An 18,806-nucleotide genomic window follows, 5' to 3' on the forward strand; every position below is an offset into this window, starting at 1 on the left:
GTGCCACTGGCAGCCATGCATGCCCAAGCCATCGCACTGCCTCCGCCGTGTTTTACAGATGATGTGGTATGCTTTGGATCATGAGCTGTACCACGCCTTCACCATACTTTTTTCTTTCCATCATTCTGATAGAGGTTGATCTTGGTTTCATCTGTCCAAAGAATGTTCTTCCAGAACTGTGCTGGCTTTTTTAGATGTTTTTTTAGCAAAGTCCAATCTAGCCTTTTTATTCTTGAGGCTTATGAGTGGCTTGCACCGTGCAGTGAACCCTCTGTATTTACTTTCATACAGTCTTCTCTTTATGGTAGATTTGGATATTGATACGCCTACCACCTGGAGAGTGTTGTTCACTTGGTTGGCTGTTGTGAAGGGGTTTCTCTTCACCATGGACATTATTCTGCGATCATCCACCACTGTTGTCTTCTGTGGGCATCCAGGTCTTTTTGCATTGATGAGTTCACCAGTGCTTTCTTTCTTTCTCAGGATGTACTAAACTGTAGATTTTGCCACTCCTAATCCACTCCTAATATTGTAGCAATTTCTCGGATGGGTTTTTTCTGTTTTCGCAGCTTAAGGATGGCTTGTTTCACCTGCATGGAGAGCTCCTTTGACCGCATGTTTTCTTCACAGCAAAATCTTCCAAATGCAAACACCACACCTCAAATCAACTCCAGGCCTTTTATCTGCTTAACTGAGAATAACATAACGAAGGAATTGCCCACACCTGCCCATGAAATAGCCTTTGAGTCAATTGTCCAATTACTTTTGGTCCCTTTAAAAACAGGGAGGCACATGTTAAGGAGCTGAAACTCCTAAACCCTTCATCCAATTTGAATGTGGATACCTTCAAATTAAAGTTGAAAGTCTGGACTTTATGTCCATGTCCATTATATAACTATAACCTGAATATGTTTCAGTAAACAGGTAAAAAAACAAAATTTGTGTCAGTGTCCAAATATATATGGACCTAACTGTAAGTCTTTAATGATGTTTTCTATTTTGCATAGCTGTGTGCAATGCTGTATCAAACCAAACTGGCACACTCATCAGCCACGTTTATTAGGAACACCCATCCACCTGCTGTTTTATGCAGTTATCTAATCAGCCAATCCCTTGACAGCAGCACAATGTATAAAATCATGCAGATACAAATCAAAAGCTTCAGTTAATGTTCACCTCAAACATCAGAATGGGAAAAATTGTGATCTCAAAGTATGACTTTCACTGTGGCATGGGTGTTGTTGCCAGATGGACTGGTTTGATTATGTCAGAAATGGCTGATCTGCTGGGGTTTTCACACAAGTCACTCAAGTTTACACAGAATGGTGCTAAAAACAAAAAACATTGAGTGAGTGACAGTTCTGTGGGTGGAAACACCTTGTTGATAAGAAAGGTCAGAGGAAAAATGGACAGATTGGTTTGAGCTCCAGGAAGGATATAACAACTCATAGCAATTCTTTACAACCATGGTGAGCAGAAAAGCATCTCAGCATGCAACAGCAGAAGACCACATTGGGTTCCACTCCTGCAGCCAAGAACAGGAATTTTAGAATCAAGAACAAGTTCTTATTAAAGTAGCTGGTGAGTGTATATGGTGAGTGTATACCTGTGTATTGTCAGTGTAGAAGTGGGTCAAAATTATGCTTGCAAATTGCAACAAAAAGGAGCCTAAAACTGAACCTTGAGGGACACAGTATTAAAGTAGTAAAGTTTTAAGCTACAGTAGTAACTTTACAGTAGTAAAGTTTTAAGCTACAAATATTCTCCACTGACTCTAACAAACTAGTAACAGTTTGTCAAGTCAAATCTAAGCCATGCAAGAACTTGTCTGGCCAAACTGGCTGTATACTTTAGATACACAATAAAATCCCTGATGTTCATATCAGTCCATTTGTGTTAGATTAATATTTCAGGCATTTTACAGATTATTGAAACTGTAATTAAGTATTATAAAGTATTACAAGGGGCAGCACAGTGGTGTAGTGGTTAGCACTGTCGCCTCACAGCAAGAAGGTCCTGGGTTCGAGCTCAGTGGCCGGTGAGGGCCTTTCTGTGTGGAGTTTGCATGTTCTCCCCGTGTCTGTGTGGGTTTCCTCTGGGTGCTCCGGTTTCTCCCACAGTCCAAAGATATGCAGGTTAGGCTAATTGGTAGCTCGGAATTGACCGTGAGTGTGAATGGTTGTTTGTCTCTGTGTCAGCCCTGCGATAACCTGGCAACTTGTCCAGGGTGTACCCCGCCTTTCGCCTGTAGTTAGCTGGGATAGGCTCCAGCTTGCCTGCGACCCCTGTGAAAATATCTAGTCAGATTTATGTAGTGTTCCCTGATACAAGGTTACAGTAAACCAAATACATGATTTTAAACATATTTCTCGACATTTTTTTTACTAATCTGATTCTTTAAATAGTTTTGTTCTATTGGCAGAATTTTTTTTTCTAATTTTAAGCATTTATTTCTAGAAAGATTTCTTGAAAAATTAAAATCTAAGGCTTGAAATAAGTAAAGGCATCTATTACAGGGTGAATATCCTTATATTTGATTTATAATTCATTTGTTTCTCATAATAAGAAATAATAGATACATTTACCCCCCTCCTCGAACTGCCACCTTATTGTGGTGGAGGGGTTTGTGTGCTTGAATGATCCTAGGAGCTATGTTGTCGGGGGCATTATGCCCCTGTCAGGGTTTCCCAAGGCAGACAGGTCCTAGGTGACAGGCCAGACCAAGAGCAGTTCACCAAAACCCTTATGGAGAAACCATCAAGGACCGTGACGTCGCCCGGTATGGTGCAGCCGGGGCCCCACCCTGGAGCCAGGCCTGGGGTTGGGGCTCGTATGCAAGCGCTTGGTGGCCAGGCCTTTGCCCATGGGGCCCGGCCGGGCTCAGCCCGAAGAGGTGACGTGGGCCCGACCTCCTGTGGGTTCACCACCCACAGAGGTAGCAGTAGGGGACTGGTGCAGTGTGGATTGGGTGGCAGTCGAAGGCAGGGGCCTCGACGACCTGATCCCCGGACACAGCGGCTAGCTGTTGGGACATGGGATGTCACTTCGCTGGGGGGGAAAGAGCCTGAGCTTGTGCGGGAGGTTGAGAGGTACCAGCTAGAGATAGTCAGGCTCACCTCCACGCACAGCTTGGGCTCTGGAACCCAACTCCTCGAGAGGGGCTGGACTCTCCACTTCTCTGGAGTCGCCCATGGTGAGCGGCGGCAGGCTGGTGTGGGCTTGCTTATAGCTCCCCAGCTCAGCCACCATGTGTTGGAGTTTACCCCAGTGAACGAGAGGGTCACCTCTCTGCGCCTTCGGATTGGGGAGAGGGCTCTTGCTGTTGTTTGTGCCTACGGGCCGAATAGCAGTATAGAGTATCCGGCCTTCTTGGAGTCCCTGGGAGAGGTACTGAGGGGTGCTCAGACTGGGGACTCCATTGTGTTACTGGGGGACTTCAATGCTCACGTGGGCGATGACAGTGACACCTGGAGGGGCGTGGTTGGGAGGAACGGCCTCCCCAATCTGAACCCGAGTGGTGTTTTGTTATTGGACTTCTGTGCTAGTCACGGTTTGTCCATAACGAACACCATGTTCGAGCATAGGGGTGTCCATAAGTGCACGTGGCACCAGGACACCTTAGGTCGGAGGTCAATGATAGACTTTGTTGTCGTTTCATCTGATCTCCGGCCCTATGTCTTGGACACTCGGGTGAAGAGAGAGGCTGAGTTGTCAACTGATCACCACCTGGTGGTGAGTTGCATCCGCTGGCGGAGGAGGAAGCTGGACAGACCTGGCAGGCCCAAACGTATGGTGAGGGTCTGCTGGGAACGTCTGGCCGAGCACTCTGTTGGGGAGGTCTTTAACTCCCACCTCCGGGAGAGCTTTTCCCAGCTTCCGAGGGAGGCGGGGGACATTGAGTCTGAGTGGACCATGTTCTCTACCTCCATTGTGGACGCAGCTGTTCAGAGCTGTGGCCGCAAGGTCTCCGGTGCCTGTCGTGGTGGCAATCCCCGAACCCGGTGGTGGACACTGGAAGTAAGGGATGCCATCAAGCTGAAGAAGGAGTCCTATCGGGCCATGTTGACCTCCGGGACCCCTGAGGCAGCTGACGGGTATCGGCAGGCCAGGTGTCCTGCAGCTCGGGCAGTTGCGGAGGCAAAAACTCGGAACTGGGAGGAGTTCGGGGAGGCCATGGAGAAGGATTATCGGTCGGCCTCGAAGAAATTCTGGCAAACCGTCCGGCACCTCAGGAGGGGGAAGCAGTACTCTGCCAACACTGTTTACAGTGCGGGTGGGGAGCTGTTGACCTCGACTGGGGACATTGTCGGGCGGTGGAAGGAATACTTTGAGGATCTCCTCAATCCCACCGTCATGTCTTCCATTGAGGAAACTGAAGCTGATGACTCAGAGGTGGACTCGTCCATTACCCAAGCCGAAGTCACTGAGGTGGTTTGCAAGCTCCTCGGTGGCAAGGCACCGGGGGTGGATGAGATCTGCCCTGAGTATCTCAAGTCTCTGGATGTTGTGGGGCTGTCTTGGTTGACACGCCTCTGCAACATTGCGTGGTGGTCGGGGACAGTGCCTCTGGAGTGGCAGACTGGGGTGGTGGTCCCTCTTTTTAAGGGGACCGGAGAGTGTGCTCCAATTATAGGGGAATCACACTTCTCAGCCTCCTGGGGAAAGTTTACTCTAGGGTACTGGAGAGGAGAATTCGACCAATAGTCGAACCTCGGATCCAGGAGGAACAATGCGGTTTTCGTCCTGGTCACGGAACACTGGACCAGCTCTATACCCTTCATAGGGTGCTCGAGGGTTCATGGGAGTTTGCCCAACCAGTCCACATGTGCTTTGTGGATCTGGAGAAGGCATTCGACCGTGTCCCCCGTGGTATTCTGTGGGGGGTGCTTCGGGAGTATGGGGTTCGGGGCTCTTTGCTAAGGGCTGTCCGGTCCCTGTACGAACGGAGCAGGAGTCTGGTTCGCATTGCCGGCAGTAAGTCAGACCTGTTCCCAGTGCATGTTGGACTCCGGCAGGGCTGCCCTTTGTCACCGGTTCTGTTCATAATTTTTATGGACAGAATTTCTAGGCGCCGCCAGGGGCCGGAAGGAATCCTGTTTGGGAACCACAGGATTTCATCTCTGCTTTTTGTGGATGATGTTGTCCTGCTGGCTTCTTCAAACCAGGACCTCCAGCATGCACTGGGGCAGTTTGCAGTCGAGTGTGAAGCGGCTGGGATGAGAATCAGCACCTCCAAGTCCGAGGCCATGGTTCTCGACCGGAAAAGGGTCGCTTGCCCTCTCCAGGTTGGTGGAGAAGTCCTGCCTCAAGTGGAAGAGTTTAAGTATCTCGGGATCTTGTTCACGAGTGAGGGAAGGATGGAGCGTGAGATTGACAGGCGGATCGGTGCAGCCTCCGCAGTGATGCAGTCGCTTTACCGGTCCATCGTGGTGAAGAAGGAGCTGAGCCAAAAGGCGAAGCTCTCAATTTACCGGTCGATCTATGTTCCGACTCTCACCTATGGTCATGAGCTTTGGGTAATGACCGAAAGAACAAGATCACGGATACAAGCGGCCGAAATGAGTTTCCTTCGCAGGGTGGCTGGGCACTCCCTTAGAGATAGGGTGAGAAGCACAGTCACTCGGGAGGAGCTCGGAGTAGAGCCGCTGCTCCTCCACATCGAGAGGAATCAGCTGAGGTGGCTCGGGCATCTTTTCGGATGCCTCCTGGATGCCTCCCTGGGGAGGTGTTCCAGGCATGTCCACCCGGGAGGAGGCCCCAGGGAAGACCCAGGACACGCTGGAGGGACTATGTCTCTCGGCTGGCCTGGGAACGCCTCGGTGTTCTTCCCGAGGAGCTGACCAAGGTGTCTGGGGAGAGGGAAGTTTGGGCTTCCATGCTTAGACTGCTGCCTCCACGACCCGGTCCCGGATAAAGCGGAAGAAGACAAGATGAGACGAGATACATTTACCCAGATTCAAGCTAGGATATTTTCACTTGCTATATTTTTTAAGTGTATTGCTTGTGTTTGTAGAACGAATCATATTGCCCTTTCTTTTCATTTCTGTTTTTTTTTCTGTATTGTTTTTACCTTTTGTAATCCTAACATTAACCACATATCTAGAATTCCAAAATACCAAATGTATTCCATAATTTGTCAATAATTTTCTCATAGTTGAAGTAAAAATAAAATGTGTTGTGTTACATGAAATTTTCTACTTGTTTTCAGTTTTGCTTCACCTCGTGTGGTTTCACTTGTGCAGTTTCTTTTCTCCAAATCACATGATGTGAATGCTGGATCTGGCATTTTGTGTGTGTGTGTGTGTGTGTGTGTGTGTGTGTGTGTGTGTGTGTGTGTGTGCGCGCACATGCGTACGCCTGCCCACCATGTATAAGTGTGCAGCAGAAGTGGGTAATGCTTCATGCTCTAAGACAAACCACATCTGCAAATTGATAAAACTGTAAAGAGTGTTTTCCTAGCTGCATGTGTACTACATATCATGCATCGCTGTGACACACACACACACAGAAAAAAAATACCATTTTAGATTCTAAAACAGAATGTGTTCACATGATCAAAATGTTAATAAAAATTTAAATGACATGCCAAACATTAAACATAGCTCAAACACATCAATAAACTTGAACACATTTAGCATGCTTCTATTTAAATTTGTCAATCATTTTTAATTGAATTAGTTATGCTATTTGATAAGTGCATGTATCTGCTGTCATTATGCAAAACAAAACAAACAAACAAACAAACAAAAAAAAACTATGACCTAATCTTGTGTAATGAGGAAAAGGCCACTCTGTTTAGATGTACTTTTCATCAGCACAATGCAAAATTTACCATTTTAAACTCAGTAGCTCTACAGTCAACAACTGGTTATTTTATGTTGAACTGCAAAAATTAGGAAGGCAACTCAAGTCTACATCAATCCTAAATGAGTCTGGGATTCTCTTACATCTGAGATGGACCTGAAAGTTACACTTACTGTATACACACACACACACACACACACACACACACACACACACACTCTCTCTCTCTCTCTCTCTCTCTCTCTCTCGCTCTACTTGCGAATGGTTACTTCTTCTTGTGCCTCATTTTCAACAAGCGGAAGGCTGAGTTTCAGAAAGAAAGATGCTGTTATGAAGTGAAAGATGCATGTTAACACAGTTGGGGACCAAATTACATTACGTTTCAGCACAGATTGGATATTTTACTGAAAATTCAGTAAGTACTAATTTCTCATGTCACTACTCATCTGCTTTTATGTATTTTTGTCTTCAGTAATCATTATCCATAATTTTCTCTTTTATAATATGAATGTTTTATTGTCCTTTACATAAATACCTCCTCAGCCTTAAATCAACAACTATGAATCATGACCTTTAGCTCATGGAAGATGCAATGTATACTTATGTATGTCATTATGTATATGTATTTAGTTATTTTCCACTTAAATTTATGAAGACAATTATTAACCAAAATAATCTGCAAAACAAAATGCCGTTGAATAACAAACAACTGCCACACCCCAGTGATGGAGAGATCTGTGATCTATTTAGAGCAGATCAATATGTAATGAAAAATAACACAGTAATGTGGTTAGCATGCTGCATCCTGAGCTCAGCTCTCTGTGCTTACAGTATGCTATTTTATGGCATTTGGTTTGTTTCATGCTTTTGAGTTGCTATTTGGAAAGGCAGCTTTTCACGAGAAGAAGATACTGCATCTAAGGCTTGAAACATGAAACAGTTATGGATTCTGGTGAATGCAAAGATGCATCATGTAACAGCAGTATAAAAAGACATTAATAATTAAGAATTCAGTTTGGTCTCATAGTGCTTACAACAATCTGACCACTATTGGTTGTTTTCACATCTGCAAATGCAAGTGGCTGGTTTTACGTGTTTGTTTGTTGCAAATGTAGGTAACACTGTAATTTGGAAGATACTTTTATTTAAAGCAAGAAACAGAATGTAATTATATAGCAAATATAGTAGAATGCAATTATATACAGTGGGGCAAAAAAGTATTTAGTCAGCCACCAATTGTGCAAGTTCTCCCACTTAAAAAGATGAGAGAGGCCTGTAATTTTCATCATAGGTACACTTCAACTATGAGAGACAGAATGGGGGGGAAAGAATCCAGGAAATCACATTGTAGGATTTTTAATGAATTAATTGGTAAATTCCTCGGTAAAATAAGCATTTGGTCACCTACAAACAAGCAAGCTTTCTGGCTCTCACAGACCTGTAACTTCTTCTTTAAGAGCCTCCTCTGTCCTCCACTCGTTACCTGTATTAATGGCACCTGTTTGAACTTGTTATCAGTATAACAGACACCTGTCCACAACCTCAAACAGTCACACTCCAAATTCCACTATGGCCAAGACCAAAGAGCTGTCAAAGGACACCAGAAACAAAATTGTAGACCTGCACCAGGCTGGGAAGACTGAATCTCCAATAGGTAAGCAGCTTGGTGTGAAGAAATCAACTGTGGGAGCAATTATTAGAAAATGGAAGACATACAAGACCAGGGCGAGGGCCTTTCTGTGTGGAATTTGCATGTTGTCTGTGTGGGTTTCCTCTGGGTGCTCCGGTTTCCCCCACAGTCCAAAGACATGCAGGATGTTGTTCAATGGCATTGTTGTGCCATTGATCAACAATGGTGTGCATGGCAGAGTTGTAAGGAGAAGCCAATGCTCTCCAAAAAGAACATTATTGTTTGTCTGCAGTTTGCTAAAGATCACGTGGACAAGCCAGAAGGCTATTGGAAAAATGTTTTGTGGACAGATGAGACCAAAAGAGAACTTTTTGGTTTAAATGAGAAGCATTATGTGGTGGTGGTAGTATCATGGCTTAGGCCTGTTTTGCTGCATCTGGGCCAGGACAGCTTGCCATCATTGATGGAACAATGAATTCTGAATTATACCAGCAAATTCGAAAGGAAAATGTCAGGACATCTGTCCATTAACTGAGCCCATGTTTACATTAGACCGTATCAGCGGATCATCAGATTAACGTTTTTAAAACGATTAGTGTGCACACAGCAACACCAATACACGATTTGCGTGCACACAGCAACACCAATACACGGATACGCTCGGCTCCGCAGGCATCCTGCGCTCCAAATCACTCCGCCCTGAACAGCGAGTGCCCTCTGGAGGGTGCGCACTCCGGCCCTGCGCAGCTCACACAGCGCGCGAGTGAAGTGCACGAGCCACGATTCGGGACTGAGCCGCTGTGTGTGTGATCCCAGTGCATATCACTTACCACTTGCAAGTGGAAGGATGGCAAGCCTAAAGACAATCATAAGTACACAATGGGCAGTATTTGCATCAGTATTTGCAGTATTTTCATACTTTTATACTCTTTAATGAAAGGTGATACAAGGCGGAAGTCCGCGCCGTTTTTCAGCAGTCGTGTCACATGACCAACGCCAGCGAGTCAGGAAGGTGGATGTCACAGTGACGTTGTCCAATGACGACGCCAGCTAGAGCTCAGCACAGCGTATCCGCGTATCTCAATGTTTACACAGCACCGGAGCTGACACGATCTGGATTGAATACGTGGACCCTGGCGGATTCCCGTTTCCCGGCGTTTCCAGGCGGTTTAATGTAAACGGACAGTGCATCCGCGAAGAAAACGAGACAGATACGGTCTAATGTAAACTTGGCCTAAATCTCAAGAGAAGGTGGGTCATGCAGCAAGACAACGACCCTAAGCACCCAAGTCGTTCTACCAAAGAATGGTTAAAGAAGAATAAAGTTAATGTTTTGGAATGGCCAAGTCAAAGTCCTGACCTTAATCCAATCGAAATGTTGTGGAAGGACCTGAAGCGAGCAGTTCATGTGAGGAAACCCACCAACATCCCAGAGTTGAAGCTGTTCTGTACGGAGGAATGGACTAAAATTCCTCCAAGCCGGTGTGCAGGACTGATCAACAGTTATCGCAAACGTTTAGTTGCAGTTATCGCTGCACAAGGGGGTCACACCAGATACTGAAAGCAAAGGTTCACATACTTTTGCCACTCACAGATATGTAATATTGGATCATTTTCCTCAATAAATAAATGACCAAGTATAATATTTTTGTTTCATTTGTTTAACTGGGTTCTCTTTATCTACTTTTAGGACTTGTGTGAAAATCTGATGATGTTTTAGGTCATATTTATGGAGAAATATAGAAAATTCTAAAGGGTTCACAAACTTTCAAGCACCACTGTAAATCATATCCTATGGATAAGCTTAACAGTCACCAGACCTCATTCCAATTAAAGACCTTTGGAAGATTTTTGAGTGACGTGTTCGACCATCATGAAAACACTGTAGCCTAAAAGAATCTCTTATAGAAGAATGGTGTTCATCTCTATAGTACTAAGACATTTTATGTTGTTTTTTTCCCATTAATTTGTGCCAAATTATTATTTGTTACAAGTTATTTTGTTACAACTATGTCAAACTACAAATATAATTTTTGAATTATCTGTGGGTATTTCTGACAAGAACATGTGAGCAAGAAATCACGATACATTTTCACTATATGGCCAAAGGTTTGTAGACACTTAACCATTATACCCACATGTACTCATATAGTGATTGTTGAATATCCGTTTTTAGATTTAGTCCATACCTTGCTGTTATAATAACCTCCACTACTTCTGGGAAGACTTTCCATGAAATTTTTGAGCATGACTGTGGGGATTAGTGCTCAATCAGCCACAGGTGCATTAGTGAGATCAGGCAGTTTACGGTCATTTAGCACAAAAGTCTTTTCACACAAGTCTTTTAGCGCAAATCAAAAGTCTTTTTGCACAAATCCAAAGTCCTTTTACACAAGTTCGAAGTCCATCTATCCCACTGTTCTTACTTCAGCAGGTTGAGGTAAAATTTACCATGGTTGATGTAGCCGGGAGAGGTCATTAAAACTTTTAACTTTGGCACGTGAAACTTTTGATGTTTGACACTTGTTTCTTGTCCATGCTCAATTAAAAGGAACAATAGGATTGAAAAAGTGAAAATCTTTGCTATCTATCCCATTGTTTTAGATAGGACTTTAGTTTTGTGCTAAATGACTTTAGATTTGTGCTAAAAGACTTGTGTAAAAAGACTTGTGCTAAATGACCGGATACCGATTAGGCACTGATGTTAGGTGAAGAGCCTGGGGTGCAGTCTGCTTTCCAGTTCATCCCAAAGGTGTTCAGTGGGATTGAGGTCAGGGTTTTGTGCAGATCACTTGAGTTCTTCCAGACAAACATTGGAAAACCATGTCTCCATGGATTCCGCTTTATACTGGAACATGTTTGAGCCTCTTACAAATATACAAATATATTCGAGACGATCATGTGCCTCTAACTTTGTGGCATCAGTTCAGGGAAAGCCCACATATGGGTGTGATGATCAAGTGTCCTTAAACATTTGGCCATGTAGTGATTGTTGCTAGGTTAAAATCATGTGAACAAAATACGAACAAATACAAAATACAAACATGTTTACGATATTTGGGATCCAGACAGTCCTAAAGCCACCATGGAGACTTCTCTTTTTTCTCACATGCTCTCATAAGCACTTGGCTTCCTCTTTATTACTGGGCAACTATATTTAGTTATTATTCACATTATGGCTGAGGGTTTTTTCTCATGTTTGAAATTGCTGTGATGCTACAGGACGCACCTACAGTTCATTTTTAACATTTTGGAATCAGGGATGCAAACTTATGCACTCAACTCTGTATACAGTATAATCAGTACAGGTAAAAAGTGTACATGCTCATATAAAGAATAATAATTCAAATGTATCTAGTGTCTGGTATAATAAAGCTGAAGAAATGCTGTTCACAGTCAAGTGAAACTAATCTAAACCAGTGAATCAATAAAAACACCAGGGCCTTACTGAGTAGAACAGTCTGAACAGGAAACTTCAAGAATTTGAGTAAAAAAGGAGAGTCACCATAGTATTTTGGGACAATCTACATCGAGACTACATCACAATATAATAATCACTTTCTTTATCACAGCCAAGGCTTAATTTATGAACAGGATGTGTGGAGACACTCTTCTAATCTCTACTATTTCGATTGCTTTCAGATTAATATTGCTTTGTGAAATCACTTACAATGTTTATTACGGATAACCTTCAGAAATGGCAAGTGATAATCATGATGTCATCCACCTTTACTCAATAAAACATGTAAAACAGTAAAAGTGTGGAAATATTTAATTATAGTACTGTGCAAAAGTCTTAGGCACCCTATTTCTTCATAGAAACTTTGTTATAGATTTCTATTTTATGATTTATACATTATCGAGTCGGTACAAAAACATTTTAGAGTCCAAACATTCGTTTTCCAGCACAAAATTGAATGTTACCAGAAAAAAAAATGTTTGTATCTGAGCAGCATATTACATAAGAGGCCATTTTTCAGATTAAAAAAGAAAACATAATGAAGGCTACTGGGTTCTGGGGCAAAATTAAGAAGCAAGTGTGACAGCCAAAGTGTCCAGAAGAACTGTGGCTGGTTCTGTAAGATGTTCAGTAAAACCTACAGCTCATTTCCTTATAAAACTGCACTCATTGTACCTGAGACTACTATTTTTTTTTAAAGCAAAGGGTCGTCTCACACCAAATATTGACTTTGTTTCATTTATTACGGCTTACTGCTGTGTATAGTTTTTTTTTTTAATGTAGAAACATTTCATTATTTTAAAGCCATTTTTGGTCGACAGCATTTCTTTACATGTGCCTAAGACTTTGGCACACAACTGTACATTAGGTTAATACATGAGGCTAGGAGCTGACTAATTAGTTCATGTGTGTATGTTTTTGTTTAGCTTTTTTTTCCTTTCATGCCTGAATGTATGAAGGAGATAGGTATTTTGTTAGTTAAGCTAATTACACTTAAACTAAAACACATACTGTATTTACACATACATATTTACTGTAGCACTTATCCAGGCCTCTGGTTGGAGACAGATTAAACCATGCTAACTTACAGACTATTTAGAAGTTAGCAAGATAACACCCTGGATAAACAGACATGATAAGCCTCGCAGCATTAGCCTGGGGTCTGATAAATATGTGTTTGGCATGCTTGCACCCTGTTTTGGCTAGTTTCAGTTAAATCCTTGGAGCTTATCTTCGCTCGCACATCTGCTTCCTGTTTTTCATAAGGCTAGCCTGCTCAGTAATTTTACGTCACGCATTGAAGCTACCCTATCACACTTACTCAACTTTGCTTCATGAAATTACATCTTCCAATCATAATGCTACACAGGGGCGCCGCCAGAAATTTTGGGCCCCATGAAAGATTAGAATTTTGGGCCCCCCAACTTTGCCCACCCTCGTCACAATTGCACTATTGTCATTATTTGACTTTTGATAGCCCATGGACCTTGAGTTTGTGACTTTGTTATTACATTTTATGTATTAACCTACCAGAGACTAGATGAAAACTGGTCAGTGACTATAATTCTGGTGCATTTACAATCACAAATGAAAATTCAAGATTTTGCCACATGCCTTCTTGTGCTAGGACAATTGGTAGTGAAATGTGTGATGTGACTGCTAAGCAACACTTTAAGTCAAGTCAAGTTTATTTGTATAGCGCTTTTAACAATAAACATTGTCGCAAAGCAGGTTTACAGAATTTGAACGACTTAAAACATGAGCTAATTTTGTCCCTAATCTATCCCCAATGAGCAAGCCTGTGGCGACGGTGGCAAGGAAAAACTCCCTCAGACGACATGAGGAAGAAACCTCGAGAGGAACCAGACTCAAAAGGGAACCCATCCTCATTTGGGCAACAACAGACAGCATGACTATAACATTAACAGTTTTAACATGAAGACAGTTTCACTGATGTTATAAACTCTTCATTGATGGAAACTTGAGTGCAAAACTGTTCATGACAACTGCAGTCCTAAAGTTAGCAAGTCAACTGTAGTCCTCAGCCATAAAAGCATTACTGTAAGAATCCAGAGCATCCTTCAGGTATAACCCTCAACTGTCCTCATGGGGCCGTCCTCCACAGGAGCGATGCGATAAAACTCTGACCAGACACAGGGCACCAGGATGGATCAAGCAAGTCCGAGGGGCAAAAGAGGCCAGCATCTCAATCCCAGGACCAACATATAACTCAGAGGGACAGATGGGGGGGGGAGAAAGAGAGAGAAAGAAAACACAGGTTGTTAGGTATGCCCTAAAAATGACACAAGTATTAAATCTGTGTGGTAGGCTCGCAGAGACGAGTCTCTTGACATCAGGCATAACACACAACAATGGCATGTTAATATGGTTAAAAAATATCATGACCTGCTCTGGCTGGATGCTTGATTGGGTGATGGGAGCACACTCCTCAGCAATGATGAGATGCAGATGGGACCCTTTGGGCTGGCCAAGACAATTCAGTTACATTTCACTGGGTCTGGGACATGCGACAGAATGTCTGACGGCCAATTCCCTGCAGGCTACGAGAGCCAGTCGAGGTCTCCACCCTCTCCACCAAAAGATTTTCTGTTGACTCCATGTAACTCAGAGGGACAGATTTGGGGTGGGGGAGGGAAAGAAAACCCAGGTTGTTAGGTATGCCCAATGTCACCTGAATAAGTAGGAACAGTATACATATTGCACCGAGTACAAGCAGGGACTCCGGCAACTAACTATGACAGCATAACTAAAAGGAGAGAGCCAGAAGGTAACACAGGCATGAGGGAGCCCCGGGACATAAAGCAGCCAGCCACTACACCGTCAACAAACTCGAGTGAGCAAGCGAGTGGGGACTGACAGCATCCATACATCCCAGTTTACCAAAACACTCTATGTCTGAGGACCCTCTAGATCTACACCTTTACCTCATAAACACCATTAACAAAAGGCTTGACTAAACAAATATGTTTTCAGCCTAGACTTAAATGCTGAGACTGTGTCTGATTCCCGAACATTACTTGGAAGGCTGTTCCATAACTGTGGGGCTTTGTAAGAAAAGGCTCTGCCCCCTGATGTAGCCTTCACTATACGAGGTACCAGCAGATAGCCTGCACCTTTTGATCTAAGTAGGCGTGGTGAGTCATAGAGGACCAGAAGTTCACTCAGTTAGTGTTCACTCAGAAGTTCACTCAGAAGTTCACTCAGGTACTGTGGTGCGAGACCATTTAGTGCTTTAAAGGTCAATAGTAGTATTTTATAATCAATACGAAATTTGATTGGGAGCCAATGCAGTGTGGATAAGACAGGCGTGATGTGGTCATATTTTCTAGTTCTAGTAAGGACTCTTGCTGCTGCATTTTGAACTAACTGGAGCTTGTTTATGCACTTATTGGAACATCCAGACAGTAAGGCATTACAATAATCCAACCTGGAGGTAATGAAAGCAAGTTTTTCTGCATCATGCAATGACATTAAATTTCTTATCTTTGCAACATTTCTGAGATGAAAGAAAGCTATCCGGGTAATGTTATCAATGTGAGTTAATCTAGCAAACTATTAGCAACACTTTAATCTAGCAAACTGTATATGGCGCTCTCTCATTAAAAACTTCAATCCTAAAGCATTTATGGGTTGTATTGCTGCTTACCTCCTTCTCCAAAGGGGGGTTCAGTGGTTTGGTAGGGCGGAGGTCCCCCTGAGGCTGAATCTGTGCATATTTAGGGCACCCCATTAGTTATGAAACTGGTTATTAGCACTAGTTATTAGCACCAGCATAACGTAATATTTCATCTTGTTTATCACACAAGTCAGTTCAGTTATTAAAATGGAAAAAATGTCACTGTACAAACTGTAAAAGTGTTCTCTTGATAGGCTAATCCAGCCACGTTCATACTGTTCATTTACCATTCACTAATATTTTGAACACACATGTGAGCGATAGCTACCTTTCTTTGGGAAAAACTGAGTGACCAGTTGCCTGCCTCTCCGGTCCCTCTCAGCTTTCAGCTGCCTTTCTTTACGTTTTTGACAGCCACTCTTCATATTTAGCGATCATAGACTGTACGCACTCCACTGCTGGCTGGCTGCTGCACCACGACACAGCAGCAAGTAGCGTTGCACTGATCAGCACACAGATTTAACGCATCGCGCTTCTACCAGAACTGGACCGTACCATTTCGCAAAAGGGGGAGGGTTAAATGACAATATGTTGAAGAACTCAAGAAATAGACAACCTTGTTCAATTAGCTCATTTTACCAGATGGAATATTGCATTGTTGTTATTTCAAAAGTCTTATTAAAATCATTAAAAGCATATTATCAGCCCCTTAAAGGGCCCCATGGTAGTGCTGGGCCCCTAGAATTGTTCTAACCTTTCCCCCCCTGGCGGCGCCCATGATGCTACGCCATACTCTTGAATGTGGCAAAATATCCATATTTGTCTTTCAATAAGCTGAGAAACATGTCTGACCTGCTTGTCTGTGTCAGGGTTTTTTGCTCCTCGATATCCATGAGGCAAAATCTCCTCAGTGACAGAAGACTTATATTTCTAGATCACTCATACTTTATCAATTCAACTTTCTTCAGTACAGGCAAATCAAAATCTATCAGGGTCAATAAATGAATACAACCACTGGTTATACTGTATGTTTCAGATAGCATAACTAACATTTTACTTCATGATGTAAACATTTGAATGTCATATTTTTAAACCAGTTGCTGTTTCTCAGTATTAAAAGCTAGGTGTATTATGGGTAATAGCCTACTTACTGCTATGGATAACACATATAGTCATTTGGCAACTGAGACTACACTGTATGAAACACTTCAAAACACTAACTTTCAAAAGGTCTCATCAGAAAGAATGGTATACACTTCCACACTTTAAAGGAAAAAGGTTCCTCAAGGGTCATATATGCCGCTTTTCCACTACAAACGCGGCTGAGTCGGGCTGAGCCGTGCCGTGCTGAGTCGGGCTGAGTGGGGCTGTTGGAGTTGCATTTCGACTACAACCGCGCTGAACCGTGCTGGCTGGAAGTGGGTGGACACATTGGGTGGAGTTAGCGAAAGTGGGTGGACGTCACGTGATGTCGTTAAGCAGTGCAAACAGTGACATCAGTGAGCTTTTAAGCGGTAGTCTCACAACCCGAATAGTAAACAATAAACATGGAGGACATGGAGTCGTTAGTGTTGCTGGTCTTGGTGCTGTGGCTTGTTGTCACCGACAACGCGGACAGATACTGGCAAGAGCGTATAGATGAGGCGAGGCGCATAAGGCTTCAGAAATCCTCGTAATTCGTAATTCTTCTCCTTCCGGGTTTACGGTGTTTACAGATCCCAGCGCGCTCGCGGGGCGTGTGTGGGCATGTGAGGACACTCCTCCTCACCAATCAGTGCACAGGGGAGTGTCTGCTCACACCCCCAGCCTCACTCGGCTCGCTTTGGCTCGCTTCAGCCCCACTCCAAAACGGTGCGAGTTTTAGGGGCTAAGCAGGGCTGAAGCGAGCTGAGTCGTGCTGGTTTTTGGTAGTCGAAACGCGAGCCGTGTCGGGCTGAAGTGAGCTGAAGCGAGCTGAAGCGAGCTGAAAAAGGGTAGTGGAAAAGGGCCAATAGATGATTAAGGGTTTTAGCTTTTTAAAAAGAACCTCTACTGTAGGGTTTGAAAAAGGGACAAACTGAAGAACACTTTATGATATTTAATGGAAAATTGTAGCATTTGTACGAACTCCTAGTAAGAACAGCAACTAGGCATATTTTAGAGCATAGCTCATACGGTGGATTTGTGTGAATGATGGTTGTGGCAACGTTTTTCAAAAAACACTTGACCTCAAAATTTCTAAATATTGTTTATTACACAGCACTAAGATTTCTTGATTTTGCTCCTTTGCTTCCTGCTTCACAATTTCTATCTTTACTATAGGAAAAACTCTTTCACGCTAACATTTTTTTATAATTAGGCAAAATAGACTGCCTAAAAATAAGCAAAGATCTTATACAATAATAACTAATCTGACCTGGAAATGAGAATGGAAATCAATATGAACTAGAATTTATTGTTTGACTCAATAACATTTCTAATATTTTCTATTTTATTCTTTCTTATTTCATAATTTTGGTGATTAACCTAAATTTCCCCTTCTTTACTCAGAATTGCTAAAGACAACAAGGAATTATAAGGAAAAGTATGGAATCATTTTCTTTGGAGACAGATGACAGGACAGATGAGGAGAGGGCTAAGGCCAAAGCGATGAGAAAGGATCGACATGCAGGTGGAAAGGATAAAGCACCAATGGACACTGACCTTGCAGAGGACCATGGTGAAATTTCTTGCCAAGTCAAATTCAACCTGAGATTTTCTGAGTGAGTAGAAGTCATGTGTTTAGTAGGTATCTACAGCATGTGTAGTTAACGTAGTAATAAAGTATTCCTTTACTGGAACATCAAGAGTAACATGGTTTGTATGCTGAATTGCCAAGCGGGCTGACCTACCTAAAATGGCATTGTTTCTCATTGACTGACTGATAGACTGACAGGTGATGATGTACATTTAAAATGTGGACCATCGACCAATAAACTTACAAGAAGAACAGCTGAAGGAACATCATATTATTTTCACAACTACTGTAGTATTCTGACAAATCCCATGTCTTGTGCAACAGTTACTTCTACCACCTTTGCTAGGATTGGATAGTAGTTCTTCCTCACAAGCAGTCTGACAATTTGACAATTGAGAAGCCAGACTCTGGAAAATAGAGAGGGATGTCCAGTGAAAGAGCCTAAATATGGGTGGGGAAAAATAATGTGTGGCTTGTGCATTGCAAACCGTAACTGTCTATCTACCGTACAGTGGTATGAATGACTTCTTGAATACCCAACTATCAGGTTGATTGTGAG

The 18,806-nt window shown here is 43.0% G+C and overlaps 1 protein-coding gene across 1 annotated transcript in view; it reads left to right on the forward strand.

Annotated features, from left to right (window-relative positions):
- The first annotated feature begins 7,056 nt into the window (after positions 1 to 7,056).
- The window catches only part of LOC132875796 (transient receptor potential cation channel subfamily V member 1-like), a 35,103-nt gene continuing 23,353 nt past the window's right edge, over positions 7,057 to 18,806 (forward strand). The window contains exons 1-2 of the mRNA XM_060912863.1: positions 7,057 to 7,219; positions 18,061 to 18,272. Coding sequence (XP_060768846.1) covers positions 18,097 to 18,272 — 176 coding nt within the window. The 5' untranslated portion in view covers positions 7,057 to 7,219; positions 18,061 to 18,096. The remainder of the gene's footprint in view (positions 7,220 to 18,060; positions 18,273 to 18,806) is intronic.

The sequence above is a fragment of the Neoarius graeffei genome, chromosome 28 (genome assembly GCF_027579695.1).
Source record: "Neoarius graeffei isolate fNeoGra1 chromosome 28, fNeoGra1.pri, whole genome shotgun sequence".
NCBI classification, from domain to species: domain Eukaryota; kingdom Metazoa; phylum Chordata; class Actinopteri; order Siluriformes; family Ariidae; genus Neoarius; species Neoarius graeffei.